The sequence below is a fragment of the Tinamus guttatus genome, unplaced genomic scaffold, assembly GCF_059628265.1.
Source record: "Tinamus guttatus ecotype Peru unplaced genomic scaffold, ASM5962826v1 Tinamus_guttatus_pri_ptg000356l, whole genome shotgun sequence".
NCBI classification, from domain to species: domain Eukaryota; kingdom Metazoa; phylum Chordata; class Aves; order Tinamiformes; family Tinamidae; genus Tinamus; species Tinamus guttatus.
In genome coordinates, this window is record NW_028288890.1 from 1588206 (window position 1) to 1604987 (window position 16782).

Below are 16782 nucleotides of genomic sequence, written 5' to 3' on the forward strand. Positions count from 1 at the left end.
AATGAAAGGAGAATCATGATTAATTCTCCAGACCAGTGAGTTTTTCTCTGCCTTCCAGGGGGTGAGAGGTGGGGAGTCTTAAGCTGCAAGAAAACAGCAAATCTGGATCCTACTTTTTATTTCCTAAGGCTCGACAACTTGGGAAAATGGAAGACTTGCAAATAGCTTGAAGAACTCCAGTATGTCACTTATTCTTTCCTTTGCACTGAATACAGGCAGATACCAGTGTTATTGGTTTCTTCGAGGTTGGATTCTTAGCCTGCAGCTTCTTGTGATGAGTGTAGTAGGAAATGGTAGAATAGTTAACATCTGGCTTGATTATGCAAAATTATTCAGTCATTTCCATAATGCCTTTTGTAAAAATGCTTCCTGCTTGATAAACTAGTCTTTCTCCCCCTTCAGACAATGATGTACCAGAAATTTTCCATGCATACAGTAATATCTGAAAATGAATTGCATTCTCTGCTTTGTTTATGCGAATAGGCAGTAAAGTCCAAAAGAAAAAGTATGAAGTTCATCTCTCCTGCAAGACTCTGTATAGGGTGTAGTAGTTGCATTTATTACTCCTTAGTGAGCCAGTAACAATGCATAAATGCTTTGTTATATTCATATAAAATATGTCTTGGCTTGAGAGTACTCTGTAGAACAAAACTCTGCTCTGCCAGGCTGTTTCAGTGGGGGCAAATTGACAGTGTAATAAGTCCCATTTTTTACGAACTCGGTATTAATTGGATTTGCATCTTTTGGCTGGCTTTCTTTGGCCTATCACTGTTCCCTCTTTTGACTGTGGAATCACTCTTATCTGTCATCTCTTAAGTAAGCTAAGAGACAGGGGCTTGTGCACTATTCTGTCCCAGTTTGCAGAAGGATGAGTCTGTATGAAAAAACGGTTGTTGTCAAAGAAGAGGGACCTCCTATGAATTTCTGCTATAACATCACATATGGATGGAAAGATGACGTTAGGACTGTTTTTGACAAAATACGATTTGAATGTGATTTGTACTCCTCTGACATCCACTTATGGTTGCTAATATTACATCAGAAGACTCCTAGAGGTTATAGGGGATAGAGAGATGCTAGGAAATAACAGGGGGGGTCCAGAACAACAAAAGAATTTGTCAAGTTTTATGGGCTTTCTGGTGATTAGTTGTCACTACTAAAACACCGCCTTGCAACTTCGCTGTTCTCAACTTACTGTAACCTCTTAGCTTGTGCTCAGAGAGAGACAGGCGTGGAGCTCGGTGGTACCTCTTGACCAGTGTCCAATGCGTTTGCCATGAGATCTCCCAGGAAAGGGGCTGGGAGGGCCCAGGACCAAGTTGAATTTCTAGGCATTTTGTGCGGAGGAATTGGACTGGAGCCCCTCTGACTCTGTGCACACATGCTCCTGGCAACTTCTGCTTTATTCCATGGTGTACCTTTTAAAAATATTTTTATTACATGGGCCCATATTTGAATAACATGCCTAGAATCAGTTTTAAGTGTGTTTCTGAAGCAAACAGCCTCCCAAAACCTCATGTATACCCTGATCAAATGGAAGATCAAAGCCTTTAATGAGGCAAATTGTGGTGTTCTGGCCTGCCAGCCCATTCCCCATGGGTCTGTCACCTACCTGTCCCGTGCATATCCTCTGTCCTATCTGTGTGCTACCAGGTGTACTCCATGTTCTCCACATGACAACAAACTGTGCACAAGGCAAAAAAAAGGTGTCATGGTCTTATGAACAAAAGCATAGGACACAGATAAGATGTCTCTGTAATGAATAACCCCTGCAGCTTTGTGCTCGTTTCCTCCTGGCTCTCAGTCATCCATCGAGTGCTTTATGGATATTCATAGGAGCAAAGAGCTGCTTGCAAACACCCACCGTTGGCTGTGGAGCCTGTCCTGAGCACTGAGTTCTCTCAGGCATATAGGGCAAATGGGTCTTTAAAAACACAGCTTTACCATTAAGAAAATGGTAGGAGGTTTTGTAAAGGGAGTTCGCAATAGGGCAGCTTACAGTGGAGCCACAGGATAATCTGGAAGAAGGGCTCTGGAGAAGTGGTACTGCTTACGAAGCACGGAGATGAAGGTGCAAGGGTGCTATGCAGGTGGCTGTTCCAGCTGTCTGAAATGGCAGAGATCATTACTGAAATGTCCTGCTGCCCTGTAAGGTGTCTCTGCTATTATGGAGTGGCCCGTTAGATCTCAAAGCCGGTTTTGTGCCCTGTACAGGATGGGCAGCCGTCTCCAGAGGGAGAACAAGGCTCATCCCTCTGAGCTGTGTAGCAGCAGCCCTGGAGCTTGTCTCCCTTCCTCTTTCTTCCTGCTTATTGAAAAGAGCCACATGTCAGAGGAACACAGTGAAGCTGCATTGTGGGTTTGTTTTGTTTTCCCCTGTAGTTCATAGCTGTTCTATAGAAAACCAAAGCTTTCAGGATGTGAGCTTCCTGTCAGCTTTATTTTCATTCCTTTTCAGTCACCCCACTGGGTTTTGCAGTGCTGCTCAGGACTGCTGGCAGCCAGTTCTGTGGGTTGAAGAAAAAGCACTGATGCATGAAACACGGAAAAAAAAATGTGCAGAGTTTATCATACAGGTGTCAGGCTCAAGATGGGATGAAATTTTGGTCTTATTAACCTGGAAAAAAGCTCCTTTCTCCAATAGGTATGTGGAGCAATTCTGCAAATAGTTCTGTTCATAAAGCAGCAAAGAAGCCCCTCTGTTCACTGTGCTTTCCCGTCATAACATTTCTGTCTGTCCTGTACACGGCAAGCGAGTGAGACGTTTGCAGCAGTGCAGGGAGGTGAGCTCTGCTCTGGCCATCTTAGCTTAAATGAACTCGGTCTTTCTCTCCTCTCTCTCCTTCTCTCTTTCAGCTTGGCAGTGACCTTGGCGGGGGCATTGGAGGAAGTCCGGCAGTAAGTGCCATTCCATTTTTTACCCAACTTAAAAAGCTGCCCAGAACTCAATATTTTAAAGTATAAGCTTACCCATTATGTGTTAAAGATGCTTAAATCTCTTGAATGTGTTTGAAAGTGGGCAGCTGCAGCTGAAACACACAGGTCCCAACCTGTTTTGCTTGGAACGAAGTTGCCACTTGGGCACTCCTGAGAGCTTCAAGGCCCAGAGTTGTTGACTTCACTTGGCCCTCCTTTCTCCGAGTTTGAGCACAGAAGTTCATGTTAGCAATATCCCAGGCCCTGTGCAACCGCTTTGGCAGCTGAAGGGCAGCGATGCGTGCTTCTCTGTGCATGAACCTGCTCTGCTACTACTGTAACCCAGTGTCACCACACGCTAGTCTCATCTGAATGGCTTAGCTTTTGCGATGAAAAAAGCACTATGTAAGACTTTCCCCCGAAGTCAGGATCCGGTAGAGACACTCTACGCTTTCATGCTACGCAGGATCAGCACTAAAACCTGCCCACGACCTGCCTCCTTTTCTGTGCCAGTGCTCTGTGGCAGCACTAGCACCTAGAGCGCTTGCCCAGGAAACGGGATACTTCCAAAGCACCTGTGGCTTCAAATGCATATTGCTGCCTTCCAGAGAAGTGTAGGAAAAGGATCCAAGATGACCTGGAGATGCAGCAGGCAGGAGGGAGTGTGCCTCCAACCCATGCTGAGAGCAGTCTCTGGTAGAAGGCTCCAGTCCTTCCTCCTTAACCAGCAATTGAAGGGGAAAAGCGTACTCAGTTTGGGGAGAAGGCCTTCCGGGGACCCTTGTTGTTATATCTCCTTCCCTTGCTCCTCCTTTCCCTGTGAACCTTGCGCTCCTTCTGATCTTCAGCTTGAGGGCAGAGGAGAACCTGTGTTCCAGTTTGCATGTACTCTCCAAGCAGCATATTCCAAAAGTTGGGGAGAGAGATTTGCTCTGCAGGGCTTACACCTACAATGGCATGTTCTAGTCTTCCCAAGTGTTAAAACTGCTCCCCAGTTCTGCAAAACTGCCAGTCCCCCCATCCAAAGGATTGGTTAAAACATCACATCTCAGGTGGGTTCCTAAATGAAGTGTAGCAGTGAGGTTTCAGACCCAGACTTGTCATCAGTGTTTCCTATTGCCTGCCTTGGTCATTCTGCCTGTTTTTGGGCTGCTGGCAGTGCTGAATTCTGCTCTCAAATATTGATTTCTTCCTGCTCATAGTAAAGAGAATGTGGTTACTTCAGTTGAGTGTGACCATCCTACCCGGAGTTGGCATGTAGTGGTTAATATACCAACATTTGGTATCATCATTTCAGTCCTAGGGGAAAGGATTGCCCTTCTTGCAGAAAGATTGTCCTCTGGCAGGCAAATAGGACTAGCTCTGCTTCATGTAGTGAACCTTTTTGACCACAGTGCAAAGAATATAGAGCTCTGGCCTTGGTTAGGGATCCACAATACAGTCATGATTCCCACATTATTTCTGGATGTGCCAAGTCTTGCCAAGTCCCATAGACTGCCATACTTGGGAGAATATTTGAAGCATCTTGTCTTTTCCCTAGACTTATGCATGATTTATATCTAAAACACATGGCCTTTTGGGGAAGGAAAGATGGAGAAGAAAGACTTCTCCATAATGGGAATGAATAATTGGAACTGTAATCATGACGTGAAGACTATTGCGTGGTTGAGGTAACAGCAGAGTGTGGGAATTAGTTGCCGAGAGCTTTGGAAATCAAATGCATTATTTAGCACTATTGATAATTCAGTGGGGAGGCTGTAAAGGGCTTTAAAATATTCAGGATATTGCCCGAGTTCATGCTTTAATGACCAGTGTTCTTCATAGGTGGTGTTAATCAGTGCCTGTTCTTTCTTGCTCTTCCAGGTGGGGCAGACCTACATTCCCTCTTCTGTGCCAGCAACCTTTGCCCCTTCACCCACTCCTGCAGTGGTGAGCAGCGGACTCAACGATCTCTTTGAGCTCTCGTCTGGTATAGGCATGGCCCCAGGAGGATACGTAGCTCCAAAGTCTGTACGTAAGAAGAACAAGAACCTGTCAGTACGCTGCAAGAGGCACCAGGGAGTGGAGATTGCTTGCCTGTCCCCTTTCCTGGTGCTCCCTGGTGCTGCCAGGACCTCTTAGTTCCATTCCATCCCTTCAGAGGTGTGCTCTAGGTTTCTCCCAGGCAGAGCAGTGGTTTGGCAGAGAAAGGGTTAGTTACAAACTTCAGCAGTCCCCTCTTACCCGTAACAATATGATTCTACAGAACGGCTTATAGAAGCTGTGAGACTTTCAACTTTGTGGAAGTAGCTTTCCTGGAATCCTAACTTTTAGCAAGGTTCCACAGGAGTTTGAGGGCAGAGTGTCATTTGCTACAACTTTCATAGACTCCTGCACTGCCATATTACGTTCCTCTGAAGAAAGATAAAATTGTGATTGGGATTGAGCATGCCGCAGTGTAATGCGGATAACTGCTCTGTTAGTGACAGAGATGGCAGATGCACTTAACTGAAGCATGCTCATTTAGGAGGGTTCATTAGATACAGAACGTGGTTTTGTTAACAGGCTGTGGAGCAACTGTTGGGGGGTTCAGAGTTAGCCTTTCGTACCTGGAAAGGGATAAATAAAAAATTTGCTCTCTTACTGAGTAATCAATGAGTGAATAAACTGCAATCATCCTGTGAAATATAAGATCTTAAGGCACTGCACAGTATACATCAAGTTTTTAATACTTACAGGTTTACAGATAATATGCCGAATAAAACCAACTGCAAAAGAACCCCCTAGTTTTGAGATGAGAAGTACTTCGTTTTTAGCCTCTCAAATCTGAGTCTGGGTTTTTCCACAAAGTTCCTTTGGGAATCCAGAATCCAAACAACTAATAGTATCAGTCCTGTATTTGGTTCAAATTTTAGCATTGTCCTGCCTCTAATAGCCCAACAAGTCCTTGGAGAAGCCTGTCCATCAGCAGACTTGGTAAGTCTCACATTAGTGTGATGGACGCAAATTCTGGCTGTTTCTTGTGCACACTAATGTTTAGTATATTTGAGTTCCTACGTGAGTGCTGTAAACAAATAAGGATTAGAAGCAGACAGCTTATTCTTTGTTGGTGAGCGTGATCCTTTCAACACCCCATGCTGCATCTTCCCTGTAGCGTTTCTTCTGCATTTGTGGGCTTAATGTGCCAGCTTAGCTGGATTTCCTAACTCAGGACCTTTTTTGTTAGTTGGAAAATGATGCTTGTTTGTTATCTTCAGGCCAAATTTCTTATGCCAAATAAGATCTCTTCTGTTTCAGGTTTGGTTGCCTGCAGTGAAGGCCAAAGGATTGGAGATCTCAGGCACATTCAGTCACAGGCAAGGGCACATCTACATGGAGATGAACTTTACCAATAAGGCTTTGCAGCACATGACTGATTTTGCTATTCAATTTAACAAGAACAGGTAAGAAAACCATATGCTTAGACTGCTATGATAAAAAGATCACATGCTCCCATCAAAGGGGTCTGTGTTTGTGCTGCTAAATAGGGCCTTATGGGCAAGTTGGTTTGCTGATGGGACAGGACCCTGTAGCCTCCTTGCTTTTATCATATCATCCTGCATATTGGTCCTGCTCTGGCTAGACTACTGTTTACTGGTCAGGAGAACATAAAAGATCATGTAAGACTTTGCTGAGGGAGGAGAGCAAACAGGGTGGTTCTTGCAAGAAATTGCTTGTGCAAAGCAGGGAGGCCTTTATGTAGGTGTGAAGTTCAGTCATGAAGTCATCTGTTAGACATAGCCTGCTCTCTCCATCAGACTACAGTTTTGTGGAACAGTTGAAAATACAGATTGATAAATTTCTGTTGTTTTTAGTTGTCTACTCTAACTGCAGCTTTCTTGCTCCAGTGAGGAATCAGGCAGCAGGTGGTCCCTTCTTTCTCCTAGCTTGAAGCAGCATCTGCCCCATTTAATCCCTGCAAAGTTTTAAAGCAGCCTCATGAGTTGTTAGGCAGGTTAGTGTTTTTATAGCTAGCAAGTGCCCTGAGGAAAGCATAAACAGGCAAGCATCTGAGCTGCAGAAATATCAATCCCTCATGCCTATACCTCCTGCCTTAGCTGTTGTGTTGCCCCTCAGACTGTCTGGAAGCTCTGCTCTTGTTAATAAAGCCATTTGTCAGTGAAGAATTCTCAAAGTAAGAGCCTGTGGCACATGGCTACAATTGGCAGCAAAATAATTTTGTCAGAAGGAGAAGCCCCTTGAATGTTTAGAGCATACAGATTGTTCTCAGAAACTTATATCAGCCAAAAGACATGTCATGGCAGCACAACCCGAGTGTGGTCACGTGAATACCCTTTTTGGTCATGGAGCATAAAGTGTGGTTTGCTATAGATTACCCTTGGCAAGTGCATCAAGGGCCAGGCTGATTCCTGCCAAGACTATAAAGGAGATGTGACTGAAATGTTCCCCTTATTTCTTAAAAGATCCCTTCACAGAAAAGGGATTCTATATGCTAGAGATCCCTGAAACTGTCTTTAACATCACTGTTAGCTTTGCAAATTTGAGATTTCTTGGGAAAAATAATATTTACTTACAGAAGACATTATGCTAAGTAAGTCTTAGTAAATGCTCTCCCTGGACCGCTGTACTTTCTGGAGATTTTTTCAAGGCTGCTGTAGCCATTTTTTCGTGTAAATTGGCGTGAAAAACAAGACATTTTGCTCTTGATTTTGTTCATATATCAAGCTCTGTTCTGGACACACCTACACGGTGTCTCCCAAGGATGCAAGAAGTTTGGTTACTCTATGGTAGACTAGCAGTTTCTCCTTTCCCAGGCTATCAGTTCACATTCTGTATATATTCTGCTACTACTTGCTATTCAAATTCTGTTCTCCAGTCACCACTTTCCACTGGGGCTTATATACTGGAAGGAGCTGTAGAAGACTGTCTCTTTAGGCTTAAATATTTAAGTCTGTGATTGGGAAATTTATATTGCGTTTTCCCTTCTCCTGCTGCTAATAATCACATTCACTGCACTCTCGGGAGAAAGCATTTGGGTGGGAAGACTCCTAGGGCTTTAGGGTGCTGTCATGTCACTGCCACTTAGTAGCAAAATACAGCTTCCTTTGAGCCTAAGGAAAAACAATGCAGCTTTTTATGTCTCCCAAGGTGAAATGGATGCAGAAGGCAAATCCCATGGCTATTCTCTTGCTGAAAATATTCTAATTTCAGCTACCTAGAGCTGAAAGCTTAGGAAAACCAAGACAGGGCCATCTGATTTCAGAAACTGTGGCGTACCCAATGCATAGGTATCTATTTTTGTTCAGGGGCAGCATCATTTTGTTGGTTCATGCAATAAAAATGCAGGTCTATGAATCTTTGGTATATTCCTACAAATGCTCTATCCTCTCTGAGTTAACATGAATTCTGCTGGGGAGAAATGTGTTTACAGGTAGATGCCCAAGCTGTCAGGCATCTGTACTTAAACAGCTTTTGAATATAAGTACATAGTACACAAGGATCACGTTTTCCTTTTCTCTGCATTAAGTATAGGTGCCAGCCTCTTGGCTGGGCTGGAGAGGCATCTAAACATTCACCTTGCCACGGTGGCAGGTGTCCCTAGCTGAAGGAGTCTCAAGCCAAGCAACAGAACCAGGGTCAAGTCCAGATCCTGGCATCCAGAGCCAGGCAGCTGGCTGTGCTGTACAGTTTACTCCACAGTGCTGCTGTTATGAACTACATACGAACCTCCCTGGTTGTGTATGTGTTCTCTGTCAGCTTCAGTTCCTTCCCTGGCTCCCACACTGCAACACCCTTGCAGAGTGTGGTATACTCCAAGTGCTCTGTGATTCTGAAGGAGATTGCCCAAAAGCCTGAGCCTTTCTCCCTGATTTTCTGAGTCCATGTGCTGTTCTTTGCTGCTACTCAATAAGTAGACCAATGCCGTGATCCCCTGAATGACCTGATTCAGTTTGCTATGCCTTGTCCTACTTTGAGCACCTTCTGTGGTGCAAATTATCAGCTAGGTATCTCTGTGGGGTAACAACAGGGCAGCTCAGGAGTAATAATAGAAACCAGCTTGTCCTTGGCAAAAGGAGGAGGTGTTTGGACAGCATCTCTGGTGTCTTCACTATGGCGTGAGGCCAGGGCTCTTCAGCAATGCCATACTGTTGTCATCACCTCTGTTTTTTTTCTCTTGTTCAGCTTTGGGGTCATCCCAAGCACTCCGTTGGCCATTCACACACCTCTGATGCCAAACCAAAGTATTGATGTGTCTCTGCCTCTCAACACCCTGGGACCAGTGATGAAAATGGAGCCTCTGAACAACCTTCAGGTAAAGATTGTTCCAGGCAGGGGGTAGAGATGAGCATCAGCTCAGTATGTTTGGTCCAACACAATGTGGTAAGACACTTACTACCAAAAAGCTGTGCATGTAGAATAACTATGTGGAACCAGAATATATCATATGGTTATGGCGGGGGGCGGTATTTTCTCCTGGAGCAGGGACTTCTTTAATATTGTGATTTGCTTTTTCAAACACCTCAAACCCACTGCTTGTCCATGCAGATAAGTTGTTGTGGTCAGGTTCAGCAACATGCTGCTGTAAACAGGGTATGAGGTTTGGTTGGACTTATGAGCTAGAGCTGGTCTGAGCAGAGAAAGCACATGCTGTGGTGGAGCAGGCAACGAGAGGTGTCAGCAAGAATTGAGAGAATTAAATGAATTACAGGAAAGATGCTAACTGCTGAGTGATTAATATTTCTCTAGTGCTCTTCACTTCCAGGGTGCCTTACCAAAGCCACTGGCAGTTCTGTGCCCCAGATAGCTAAATCTAAGGCAAACAAGACTTGTTCTAGGAAAAGCAAGGGAGAAACGAAGAAGCAGTCACAATGCTTTATTAGTGACGCTGTTCTCTGTGTGTTGGGGACAGTAGAGCAACCAGCATTCTCTAGAATAGGCTTTCTATCAGATTGGGCTGCCTTAGGGAGTATGGATCATTGGAGGTGTTTCCCAGTTTGTACTCGAGGCTGCCTACATCAGAACTGACGTACGTGGAGGGCACTTAACTGACGTAAATGCCAGGCAGACACGCTTCCCACCTGGGGAAGCTCTTCCCTTTTCATGTCCTGTGCAGTCCTGTGCACTCTCTGGAGTTCAGCTCAGTAAGTGACTCTTGTCTCTCCTCTATGTAGTTGGGTAGGCCACAAAGATTTTCCCAATGTCCCAAGGGTGCAGTTAACTTGTACTGTGGCATGTCTTGCTCACCTCATTTCTAGGGGACAGGGGAACTAGCTTGGTTTCTTGTAGTGTGGCAGTCCATAGAAGGGAATATATCTCATTTTGAAGCAAATCCGTCTCTTTTTAGCTTAGAAGAATGACATACAAGTTACTATTTATTCTGCCTGAGCAACTATTTTTTTTCACTGCTCTTGACTTCCATTCTGGGCCTTATGACTTATTGATGAGTCCTTGGGCAAACAACTCAAAATAGCTCCTCTGGCACTCAAGCGAGCAGTTCTACACTCCGGCTCTGTGCTCAGTTCTGTTGGGGAGCATGTGGACAATGGAAGAATTACATGTGCTGTCTTCTGGAGCGAGCTTTTTGTGGAAAAGCTGAATTCCCTCTGCATCCAGGTCCCAACCATGTGGTTACATCACTGCATTTGGGTCAGCTGTTGTAAGCTCTACCACCCCCTCTGAAGGAAATTTGGAAGTGTAGGAGCCAAGTCTTCATCTGCCTCCATAACACTGGAGACTCCCTCAGCAAGACATTCTCAAGTTGCTACTTCCTTTGATCAGGAAGAAAACGAGGTATTTGGGTTATTAAATCTCTGAAGGAATCAGAACACAGTTTGTTTCTTGGAGCATCTTCTGCTAGAACAAAGCAAGGAGAAAGCGTGTAAGGAAACCTCCAGCTACCTTATATTGAGACAGCCGAGCATTCATTAGTGCCAGACTTGGTTGCTAATTTGCTAGCTAGCTCATTGCCATAGAAGTTGGCTGCCCTTTTACAATTGGGGAAGCTGCCATATGGAGTAATAGTATATTTCTCTGCAGAGAGTTGAATCATGATAGCAGATGCCAAGTTAAAAAGAGCACTCCCCTTACTTTCCTGACAGCAGTGGGTTTGATGGAGATCTGTCACTGCCCTGACAGCCAGGGCTCTTGTTTTCTGTTTTGTGAGTCTGTGTAGAAATTACCTGTCTTGAAATGTTCAGGAATCATTTCAGTGACCTACTTAGGGACCAATTTATAGCATGATACAGAAATAGAGAATTCAGTGAATCTTTGTATTCACTGAAGAACCAAAACACTCAATTAAAAATCAGATTGCTTAATGCAATTTTTTGAGCTTGTAAACATTTAAGTAGAATTCCAGGGCTGATTTGAACCAAAGGACCTTACATTTGTCTCCTGGTCCGTTGTTTTTTGTTGTTGTTTGTTTGCTTGCTTGCTTTAGTTACAGAAAATAAGTCCTGAGGTAACCAAACTGATGGCTTTCAACTTTTTGTCATGTTAAATATAAACTTCAAAGGCCGATAATAGGTTTCTTAGGCAACTATTTCAGGAGTAATGAATTCAAGTCTCGTTCAGGTTATATTTTGATTACTGTTTCTAATCTTCCACCAGATACAGTCGGTTTAATCTTAACATTTGTAATCACATTAAAAATACATATATTTGACAAGTTAACAAAAAGCCCTTTTTACAAAAAGGGGAGGAGGACTGTAATATTTTCGGAGGCTTACTTAAAGGAAGTGTAACTGTGGTGCCTAATTGAGCAGGCTTCTCTGTTTGCTAGTTGCCTTGCTGCATGTGATAATGACTAGCAGACTACTTCTTCCCTTCCTAAAGTAGTGATGAAAATGTTTTTGACTTGCCGAGTTCCTGACTCAGGTTCAACTCCCAGTCAAAGGATAAAGCCCAAATCAGAAGAGGCATAGCACTCTAGGCTGAAGAGACTCCCGCCCTTGCTCTCTGGTTATCTCTCTCTTATCATCCCAGATAAAAAAAGCTGCTGTCAGGATATCCTTGGAGCATGCCTGTTGCTGAAGAAAATCTGAGGTGGTTCTTCATGCATTGATTTCTGTTGGGGAACCTTGCAGAGGCTCCCCTGGCCCTTGGGGGTGCTGCAGTCTGCCTGCCCAGAGCTGGCTCGGCAGAGCATGGCAATTCCCGGCACTTATGGGCTCTTGCCCAAAGGCATGTGAGGGGTTGTGTAGTCCATCAAAAGTCTTTGAAAGCCTTAGCTTGGTGGCCAGTCAGGCCAATAGCTCCAGTAGCTGCACAGATTTATCTGGGGCCTGTTGTTGCCTTGTCACAGTCAAAGCTGTAAAACCCATGTGATGACTTGTAGCCCATCAGGGTCAACATTGGAGGGAGGGATAGGGAATCTTAGGCACTGTGTATATGAGCTCTCAAAGAAGAAGATGGATTCTGATTTTTGCATTGTGAGAGATCATATTCTTTCCAGACAATTTCTGGGCTTAGAGCCAAATTTGGAAGAAGAAAATGCCTGGGATAGGGCCTTCCTATGATGAAGGGAGCCACTGTTCCTAATAAATGGCCTTCCAAGGACTGTGAAAGGGTTGTGAACTCGGAATACTCAATTTTGTTCATTTGCGTTCACAAAAATTGCTCCCCTAATCCTGGAAATGGGTGAAATGGAGCCAGCCTGCTGAGGCAATTTCAGACATGGGGCCTGGCCTGTCATGGCACAGATCAGGTCGTCTTTACTGTGATATGGTAACTACTTGCAGGAGCTGATAAAATTGAGAACAAGCTAGAGACTGCCAGAGCAGCAGTGTCTGCCTGACCTGGAGCATCCACGTTATAGGGGTATAAATATTCAAAACCAACAGTTGGTGCATCCCATTCCCTTACACTATCAAGGGAGAGTTACTGAGCTGGCAGCACAAAGAATTTTCCCCCAAGACCCTTATAATTATTTTGACTGGACTGGTGAGCGCTGGAAGGGACAAATCTGTCAACTGCCTTTCTTCCTGAAAGGGGACACTTGGAAACAGACTTGTTACTGAAGCTGTTTGAATTGGAGTGTTTCTTAGTTGTTTCTTCCAATGTGTTTGGCAAGAAAAATAGATATTTTTTCCAAAGGCAAATGAGGAAAGGTTGGCCTTGTTGATGCACTAGAGCATATTTATTCTTCAGCGCTCAGTTCTGTGCTCATTCTTTCTTCAGCTTCTCACTTGCCGTGCAGCAGTGCTAGAGGTCTCGTTCTTGAGAAGTGTTGATATATCTGAGGTCGCAAAGGGAGAGCTTTTGTACTTTGAAAGAGGCTTCACACATTCAGCTCGATAAAAACAAGGAACAGAATTGCCATGAGCAGCAAGTCCAGCCAGTAGATGATCTGCCTTCAGAATCTGCTTGATAAATAGCACAATATCTGCCTGTGGAAGCTGCGTCAAACTTACCAGACCACATAGCAGGCTTCCTGGGTGACCAGGAATGGAAGGTGTTTGCTTCATTTTGTTACCTAGATTTTTTTTATAACAACCTCTGCTAGTGCAAAGGTCCTACTCCAGCGAGGAGAGAGCCCACCCGAAAGGCTCCCTGAAGGAAACAGAGTGCGGAGTCTGCAGTCAGTTTCTAGCTCTGTGGTGGAAAGCTGTTGCCTTCCCAATTAAGGCTGGGCCTGGCACATGGTGGAGTACATTGGATAAAATGTGCGTTTTGAGCTTCCAGCGCAGCCGGGCACGCGCGAGAGCAGAGCTGTCCCCCGTGACCCGCTGTTCCGCGGCCGCTGACGTCGGCGGCGCTCCGGGAGGTGACAGCTGCCGCCCCGGGCGCAGCACCGGCCTCGCCGGCGCACGCGGCTCCGCGGCCGAGCCCCGCGTTCGGGCCTGGAGCGGAGCACCCGGCGAGTGGCGCCTGCCAGGCGCCCGTAGGATCCCCAGAGCCCGACCTGTCAAACAACGTGAAGCCAAGTGGAGAGCACTCCCTGGGGACGGCTGACAGCCAAGCTGCAGACTGTCGCAGGAGAAACCGCGGCCTTGCACGGGTGGAGGTAAAATAGACTCTGCAGAGGAGAGTTCTTCTCGCCTTAGCAGCTTGGCTGTTACCAGACGTTAAAGCCAAACCAAACCCTGAACTAAATCCTTAATTTAGTGTAGGTGCTAATGGGATTCCAAGTGGGTATGTTCTGTATTCACTGCTGATGGAAAGCATCTGTGTGTGCTTTCAGACCCAACTTAGAAAGTTGGTTCTTATGCTGGAGCCTGGGATTTAAAGCATTGGAAACCTACACTGTTGAAGAAAATAGTTTGGCTTTGTTGTCATGAGGTCTCCCCCAAAACTCCCCGTGCTGCCTGCCAGAGGGTTTCACAGCAGCAAAAGGCATCAGAAGGGTTCTCATGTAGCAAGGTGAGCAAATATGTTCCAGGGGTTATTTCTCCAGGCACCGATTCCTCTAGTTAGAGGATCACTAACAGGACGTAAGTGACACTGTGCTGGTTTCCAGTGGGCTCAGACCTTCTCAGCAGGGAAGCATCACAGGAAAATCTGGCACATTTGAATTTTATCCCTCAAAGCTTTTGTAGTCTGCTAGCCTCAATTCACAAGGCAGTAATATTTTTTTCTTTTTCAAATGAGTTTGCAGACAGAAGGCCCTTTTGATATAAAATGTTTCCACCTCAACTCTCAAATGTTTGAGGCTGAAGGTCTTGTTAAAAATTTACTGTCCATGTGCAAGTTGGTGGGTTTAAGCTGCAAAGCCACAGGACTGGAGGATTTATTGAGTGCAAGTGGCGGTTTCTTTCAAGCATGTCAAACCTGAAGAGACTTTTCAGCTACTGGTATTATTTTAAATGTCATTGATTGTCTCAGACCTACATTCTCACTTAAGGAGCACTAGATTTTTTTTTGAAAGTAGCTGCTAGGTTTCTCTCAAAGTCTGGTTCAGATCTGCTTTCTGCCTGTAACCTGTCAGGTGGCATTAGGTGCTCGTGATGTGGCAGTGAAAAGGTTAGACACTTTGAAAGGTGTTAGAAGCTGGCAGGGCCCCCAGGCTTGCGCTTGGTTTGACTTCTGCTGTCCAGATATCGCGAGCTGCCCTGCACGGAGCAGGTCCTGGGAACTGGAGCACCAGCAGCCGTGTGCCAGGCTGTTTGGGAAGCATGTGGTGCTGCATGATGGAAGCTACTTTGTCTTGTCCCAGTGCTATAGGTAATGGTGGGAGGACTGCAGCTCTTCCTCTGTGTTTGCAAAGTTATTTGTAACAGCTGACTTCTGCACCATTACAGATATTTGCAAGGTGATGCATGATGTGGCTGCTGAAGCCAGTGATGCAGTTTGGTAGGAAGGCTGGGGGGTGGCTTGCTGCTTTACTGGGAAGACTGCACTTCGGAGCACATTAATTGTGTAGCTCCCTAGAGTACACGCAAAGCAGCTTACTCAGGATGTTTCTGCAGAGTTGAGAAGCAGGTCAGCAGATACCTTTTTATAGCATTTTTATAACTGCAGGGACAGGGTTAGCATATTAATTCGATGTGTGCCGCTAGAGCCGTGACTGGAGAGAAGGCTCTTCTCTCCAGCCCCTCTCCTGAGTAGCTGCTCTTGTATGGCCACAGCAATTAACCACAGAGGCTAACTAATCTCTGTTGTTATAAGGCAAGGCAATTAATCATTAAATCAGAGCTGGAAAAGATCTTAGGTCCTGCCGTGTAGTCCTTGCTATGCTTTGCTGTTTTGCTACAGAACACCTTACTGAGAACATTGTGAAGGCTGATTTTTAAATACTCCCAAGCACTGGAGCCTCTCTCCCTCCAGAGAATTTTATGCTGCTTAATAATTTTCACTGTCAAGTTTTCTTGAAGGTTTAACCTAAGTTTTCTTTCTTTCAGTCTGTCTCCATGCCTGTAACATCCAAGTGTAGTATCTAGAATGTTCTCCTTTCCAGAACTCTCCCCTCTGAGATTTAGAGGTGCATTTTTAGCTGCTCACCCAGCCTCTGTTTAATCACATTTTGCAGACGTGAATCACTTAGGTCCATCCACAATCCGCTCTTGCCCCGCTGGCTTAGGTGTCTCTAGCAGCAGCAAGACGTAGAAGAGCTGGCTGTAATATTCCACTGTAACTCTCAACATTCAAACTCACAAATATGACGCCAAAAGTCAAAGCATGTAACAGCTCCCTATTACAGAAGGCCATGTGGAATATTTTTTTCTTTTTAGGTTGCATCATAATTTATGTTTTTCTAGCAGACTTTAATCCCTTTTAAAAGCTGTTTTGCACCATGGAAATTAACTATAAGCTGCTACTCTTGCTGCTGGCTGAGAGAAGAAACCCCGCAGACTGTCACATCTACCTTTTTGTTATTCTTCGCTCTTCTGAGATCTTCCCAGTTGCTGGGGGTTTCCTCGCTTGGGAATCTTGTCTCCTACCCTTGTGCTCTGGTTCGTGTGTGTCTAATGAGCTGACTTGTGTGCAAGTCCTCAGGTTTATTCACCTTCCCTTTATTCCCCTGACAGACACTTGGGGTTTTCTTTGTAAATCTGCTACTATTGGGTAATAGATTTTCTCAGCAAAACACTAATGCATGTAATTGTTATGAGCAGAGTTTGTCTTGGCATTAGTCTTTACAACAGAAAATTTATTTCTTTGGCTCTGTTTTCAGCTTGGTCTGGCGTTTCAGCTGGGTGAGAAATTGGAGAATTTGTCTGAATTTTTTTTTTGAGCAGGAGCTCAAACAGCCACTGGAATTCGGTGCTCCCCCCCACAATCTCATTTCCAGGTCCCTCTTCCAGGCTAAGATTCCTCCGTTACTGGGAATGGCTGGTGTCTGCTGAACTCTGCTCCAGACACGGCATCACTGTGCTAGATGATGTGAAGAGAGCGTGAGCAGCATAGAAAGGAAGAGCCCACAGCTACGTTTTCTGAGCTGTGTTATGA

General features: G+C 45.0%; 1 protein-coding gene across 2 annotated transcripts in view; it reads left to right on the forward strand.

Moving 5' to 3' along the window:
* The window catches only part of AP2B1 (adaptor related protein complex 2 subunit beta 1), a 71171-nt gene that overhangs the window by 44989 nt on the left and 9400 nt on the right, over positions 1–16782 (forward strand). The window contains exons 15-18 of one of the 2 annotated variants that reach the window (XM_088530065.1): positions 2857–2898; positions 4780–4926; positions 6193–6338; positions 9079–9208. In XM_088530065.1, the coding sequence (XP_088386191.1) occupies positions 2857–2898; positions 4780–4926; positions 6193–6338; positions 9079–9208 (465 nt within the window). The remainder of the gene's footprint in view (positions 1–2856; positions 2899–4779; positions 4927–6192; positions 6339–9078; positions 9209–16782) is intronic. The other variant, XM_088530066.1, reaches the window with a different exon arrangement.